The 6,029-nt window shown below is 39.5% G+C and overlaps 1 protein-coding gene across 3 annotated transcripts in view; it reads left to right on the top strand.

Annotated features, from left to right (window-relative positions):
- The window catches only part of cep89 (centrosomal protein 89), a 35,919-nt gene extending 31,702 nt beyond the window's left edge, over positions 1 to 4,217 (top strand). For all 3 annotated transcript variants that reach the window (XM_028402805.1, XM_028402806.1, XM_028402804.1), the window contains exon 18: positions 3,471 to 4,217. In XM_028402805.1, coding sequence (XP_028258606.1) covers positions 3,471 to 3,678 — 208 coding nt within the window. In that variant the 3' untranslated portion in view covers positions 3,679 to 4,217. The remainder of the gene's footprint in view (positions 1 to 3,470) is intronic.
- The last annotated feature ends 1,812 nt before the right edge of the window (positions 4,218 to 6,029 follow it).

Below are 6,029 nucleotides of genomic sequence, written 5' to 3'. Positions count from 1 at the left end.
CAGCAGAGATGCTGATAGGGTGTGATTGCTGCCTGCCTGCTGAGTTCTGTGTAGCCTCCAGGGAAGCAGCACTGCCCAAGACTTCCAGGAGCTTAGGAGAGGGTCGAGGCTTCACAGTACTCTTTTGGCCCGTGTAAAAGCAGCTTTGTCTTCACAGCCACAAAACATAGGACTACTGCACATAAACAAAGGTAGCTTAAGAAGAAAAAATGTTTTTTTTTCTTCCGAGAGATTATTTGATGTCTGGCAGAGAAAAGCTGAGGATCTAACTAAAAAACTTAAACATGTGTTCAACAGGTAAATGTTGAAAGGGTGCTTAAGCCGTGGATGTTTAATATGATTTTATAAGACATACCTGTTAGTAATACAAGCATGTGTCGCACCAGTGGATGCTCCCGCTCATGTCAAGCAGGTAGGAACTTATAGCTGCTGCCTTTATCTTGCTGTTTTCACACGCTGGAAAAGGAGCAGTGTAAATTGCTGACATTATTTTATGTTAATGGCGTACACACTTTAAACCTCATGCATAATTAACACTATAACCCAAGAATGCGGATAAACACATTTTAGCCGTAGTTAATTATTATTCCTTGGTTTCCCATCAGTAGTGAAGCAGAGCAGATAGAACCAGAGAGGATTATGGCGGATTCTGCTTCTCTGTAGACAGGGGTGCTGTATTCCTTGTGAAGGTCCTGTAGTGACTTTTATGCATCATACCTCTTTGTAGTGATGCAGTAGATATAAGAAACCTTTTGGAGAGCACAAAAAAGTAGCATGAAATTGCCAGTGATAGGTGATAGGTGTAACTACTGTACTATTGCTTTCGAGGCTCCAGCTTGAAGATTTATTTTGTGTTTAATGCGCACAATGGGTAGTGTTCTACTGTGTGTCACTTTGCAACACTCACTAGTAGCTTACATAGGTAATCCATAATCCTTTTGTAGAACAGAAAGAAACCAGCACCAAGATGCCATTTATTTTCCCTGTGGAAGAAAAACTATTTAAATTGCAAAGATACAAACTAACATATCAAAACCTGACAGTAATTTAAAAAGTGTTTTTGTTTTTTGGATCATATTTCATTCAAATAAACTGGTAGTATTCAAACAAACAACTCACTCTAATCTCATTCAGACATATTAAAATGTATAGATTGCTATTTAAATGAGCATTTGTATTGACAGAGAAATGTACTGCAGTGGAACAGATTTATTCAGTTATGGAACCGAAGTTTTCTTAACGTGATAATTAAGGACTGATAGTCCCATGCGAATGCTGTTCCCTGTAGCTGTCTCGAAGCCAAACCTATAAACCCCACTGCTCGGAATAACTCTGAATACTGTTAGTGTCTGAACTGACAGAGCCAGGGTGGCGAGGAGGGACTTTCTCTGCTGCAGAGCGATAGACCAGATCCTGAGATGGCAGCAGCTTACCAGCAGCTATAATTGTAATAGAGGTGTAGTGGGATAGTGAAGCTGCTGCAGAGCCTTTCAGTGTATGGCTGGGTCACACTGCATCTGTGTGGCCTAGCGGTCACTCAGGCTTACTCCACCAAAGCATCCACACACACACACACACACACAGCTATTTGAATTTGTATGTTGTGGAGCAACAGGATTAATCTCTGCATTTTGTGTGAGGACCTTCATAGGTAGCAATGGTGAGAGCGGTTGCCAAGGGTAACTGTTTGGGTTGGAGGGGAATTAGCAGACGCTTTGTGCTTAAGGAAGACAAGGGACGGTGCTTTTAGTCAACCACACGAGGGAAGATGTTAATTAAGAACGAGCTCACATTTCTGTCTTTCAACAGTGAAGTTAACGTCCTAAAGATACATTTGTGTGGTCTCCCAGCACATCAGTGAATTAAAAGTTACTTCAGGAAAACAATTCATCATGGGTGTGTTTTAGGACAGCATCATTAGGTTCACTGCTGTACTACAGCCCGTATTTGTTGCTGTAGGCATTGATTTATTGTTAAAGATATCAAATCCAGCTAAGCTTGGACATTACAAAATAACTCTTTATCTTCCCGGTGGATGTCCACCCATTGTCTTCCTTTCAAATAGAAGACTTTAAAAACATTAGTCTTCTGATTTCTCACCAGTCTAAAATATCTTTATTATATTTAAAAGCACATTTTTCAACATTTGTCTCCTGCTGAAGTTCCCTCCACTGTAATTAGCAGTCAGTAGACATAGACACACAGATCCAGACAGAGCAGCTGATTGCTTCAGCTGCTGACGTGTGAACTGACGTGCTGACAGCTTATGACAGAAGAGCTTTAATGCATCAGCCATTATAACAATAACCAAGCACACACAGGTAATTATGTGTTGTCTCCCTGGTGCTTTTCTTTCTCTCCTTATCATCTCTCCTTCTTTCTGAGTCAGATAGTGGGCTGTTTCATTTAAAGTACACGTACTTTTAAAATAACAACTAATAATATGATGTAGTTCATGTACAGAGTATAAGGAAATTATTTTTAAATTAATTCTGTACCGCACATGGAGACATACGTCATTAAAAATATACACACACTATGTTCTGTCATGCATGTGTGTACATGTGAACTATGAGAGAGTGGATAATAGATCAGTGATAATAAACATGTTTTAATTATGTACATTTTGGTAGAAGTAAGAATTTACTATCATCTAAAATAAAACATTTGCAACCATTGGCATTGTTGGCTCAGAGTTTAGGTATTATTTTGCTGTTTCTTTTAAGTGGTAGTGTGTCAAACCCAGAATTTAAAGCTATCACTTGAATCCTTTTTATGGACAGAGGCTTTCAGCACGCCAGACATGACAGCTGCAAAACTATGACAAGTATAGAATTAATGGTAGCACAGGGGACAAAATATATTGTGTATTTCTGCCATATTTTCCCTTTTTTTCATTTTGTAAGCAGGCTGTGACCAGACAAAGTGTCATCACACCTGCATTTGAGCTGATTAGGCTAAAATAATCTCATACCACTGAAGAGAACACTTTGAAAGTCAGAGCCTTTAACAGTCATGCCACTCTGACAGTTATTCCCATATCTCCAGAATGCAGTGTAACACCCTGACTGAACCCGGTGATTGGCACTTTATTTAGAAACACTCCACCGCATTGTGCCTGGTGGTTTAATTTGACGAGAAGGTGCTGTTATGCTTTAGCAGAAAAAAAAGTCCTTCCCTAAAAGAAGGTGAGTGTTGAAGCAAGAAGGATTTAGAGCACACAGGCACACTGAGTTTATGTTTTATAACCTGTAATTAAAGAAGGTGGCATATTTGTGTTTGCACTGCATTCAAGTGATTTATCAGGACTGTCAGTCACACCGTTGAACTCATTCCACAGATACTGGTTTTTACTGGTAATGCTCTGCTGCCGAAAGCACAGATTATCTGTGAAAACAATAAATCCAATATGCTGTTTGCTGACCTGACAGAGTGATTTGATTTGACAGATTTCTTTGTCTTTAATCCAGGGAGGTGGAGGAGGAGCTGGAGGTGGTGTGGCAAGCAGCGACAAGGGAGAATCAGCAGATGAGGGAAACTCTTTTGGACTCGAAACAGGCCGGGGAAATCCACAACTGGACAGCTACTGGCACATCGTTTCCTGATTGTCCTCTAGAGATGCCAGATGAGAACAACACATCCAGCCAGCACAAGCATGGACTGGATTACTACTGCTAAAAGAAGATCTTGCAGCCATAATCTGCAGGTGTGGCTGTCCTGTTTGGCTACTCTGATTAAGAACTCTTACAATCCTGAACTCACATTCTAAACAAAGTTTGCTGCACTTTTCTTTCACGAGGAGGACACCAACAGTATAGTTGCACTTGGTGATAATATAATACATACGGCAGAGGCTACTTTGCATATTTCTTTTAGTGTTTTTTTAATCAGTGTCAAAGTTTTTATAAACCATATCATGAGTATACCAAAGAGTAAAAAGTTTAGCACAATGCTTAAGATCCTGTATTGCCATCTGCTGGAGGCTTGAAGTAATAGCATTATCATTGTCATAGCAACGTCAAAAGTACACAACAGGCAGAAAAGCTATGTGTGCTTAGGGGGTGTAGTTAAGTGTTGATGAGGTAATCAGTCTGTATTTATATTGATTGAAATGGCACCGTGTAATTTATCGGGAGGATGATAGGGTGATGGTATTTCAAAGGAATGTTAGTATTGTCAGAATGATAGCTACAAAATAAAAGACAAAAAGCGTTCAAGTGAAATGAGTATTCATTTATTTATGTATGTATTTATCACAATGCTGTTTGATCTGCTTAAAACACAGTGTGGCGGCTATCTACTAGCTACTTCTTAGCCATTGCTTTGTTTTTATAAATTATACTAACAGTTATTTTTCCTCTACAGGATGCCAGTGTCTTTTGTGCAAAGACAGAATAGTCACGGTAACCATCAACCATACTGTTACCTCATCCTGCCGAGTCAGGCTAAAACCTGCAATGCAGTGTATTGTGTTTACTTTGTGTACCACAAATCCTTGATGGTTTGAGCAGACAGTGCGGCAGTCGCTCAGACGTGGGTGTCATGGACTGTGATGTGACTAACAAATTAACAACAGAGTCAGGGTTGTGCGAAAGAATACGCTGACTTTGTACCACGGTGGTAAGGTTAAAGACAGACTTTGTTTTTATATACTACACAATTTTAGGAGTTCCTAAAAACAGGAACACAAACCACATTATCAGCGTATAGCATATAGTGTGCATGAGCAGCACCATCAGCTTGGGATTCCTGTCACATAATTCATCTCCACAAGAATTTCTCTTAAGATGTCAGTTGCTGTGGAATGCTCTGACACCAGTCTAATAACCTAACCATAACAGAGACAGTGATTTGGCCAAGCCCTTCAAATCCTGAAAAGGGCTCTTTGCATGCAGATCTGTAAACACAGTATCACTTCAGCCACGCTGCTTAACAGTATTGGTATTCCACTGGCAGCAAATAACCATTGTGTCGTGTGTCTGTGTCATCACAAGATATCATGGTTGGATTAAGAGCTGCTCATCGTGTGATGTTAGTTCAGTATAGTAAACAAAACGAACAAAAGTCTGCAAACATTGTATTTTATTTACCATCCTAACAGTTTTCCAGCTACTCCAGATCTGGCTTATTTCAATGGAATTGTTATTGTTTCAGAATTTTCTCTCAAAGGACGACCCTCAGTAGTTTTTATGGAGAAGGCCCCTCCCTTGACTCATTAGTCATAACTAGATTTAATTGTACACATTTTTTCACTGCATCTCAAAGGAAACAGCACATGTATGACTAAAAATAGAAGTGGATAGTGGGACCATGGGTATAAGGGTGTCAATCATAAAAAAAGGAAACAGCAAGAGTTTAACATAAACAGTGTCAAGGCTGAAGCTGTATCCATAAAGACTCCTGGTACTAAAAGCTGACGTTCTTAGTGCTGCAATTTCCCAAATGTTCCCAAGCAGAAGTTATTTACAAAGCATTGAAGGCCTGAATGAAGCTTGTGAGGTAGCAACGTGAAGACAACTGAATCACAAGGAAAACCAGAACTTTAGTTTTCTTGCGTGTTCTCACTCTTGTGCAGGGCTCTGCAAAGACCTTTGGAGGGGCAAGTGCTCAAAGTGAAAAAGGGGCACATAGAGCACAAATTTGAAACACCATACAGAAGCATACCTTACAATGGAACTGGAATTATGACATGTTGATCTCTTGTCTCATATTCATGTTTTGATGTTAAACCCAAATGTTTTCAGTCTATAGCAAAAATAAAGGAATTGGCATCACTTGTCTGAAACGTTTGGAAGGGGACTGTATATATTTTGCTGGGTATTTGTATTTAAGTACCAATCTTCAGTACTTTTCCCACCACAAGACTAAGGACTCCATGTATTTAGATAAAATTACAACTGCCCTATGTTTTTGTTACTGTAGGCACATATTTTGGTAGCCATAACAGCACATCAGGTATACTAGCGGCATTACGTATTTTACAAAGCCACAGAGTTGCTGCTCCTTTCTCATTTGAAAATTCAACATTT

Source organism: Parambassis ranga, chromosome 3 (genome assembly GCF_900634625.1).
Source record: "Parambassis ranga chromosome 3, fParRan2.1, whole genome shotgun sequence".
Classification (NCBI taxonomy): Eukaryota; Metazoa; Chordata; class Actinopteri; family Ambassidae; genus Parambassis; species Parambassis ranga.
Note: the sequence above shows the minus strand (reverse complement) of the source record. Positions and strands in the feature narration are given on the sequence as shown.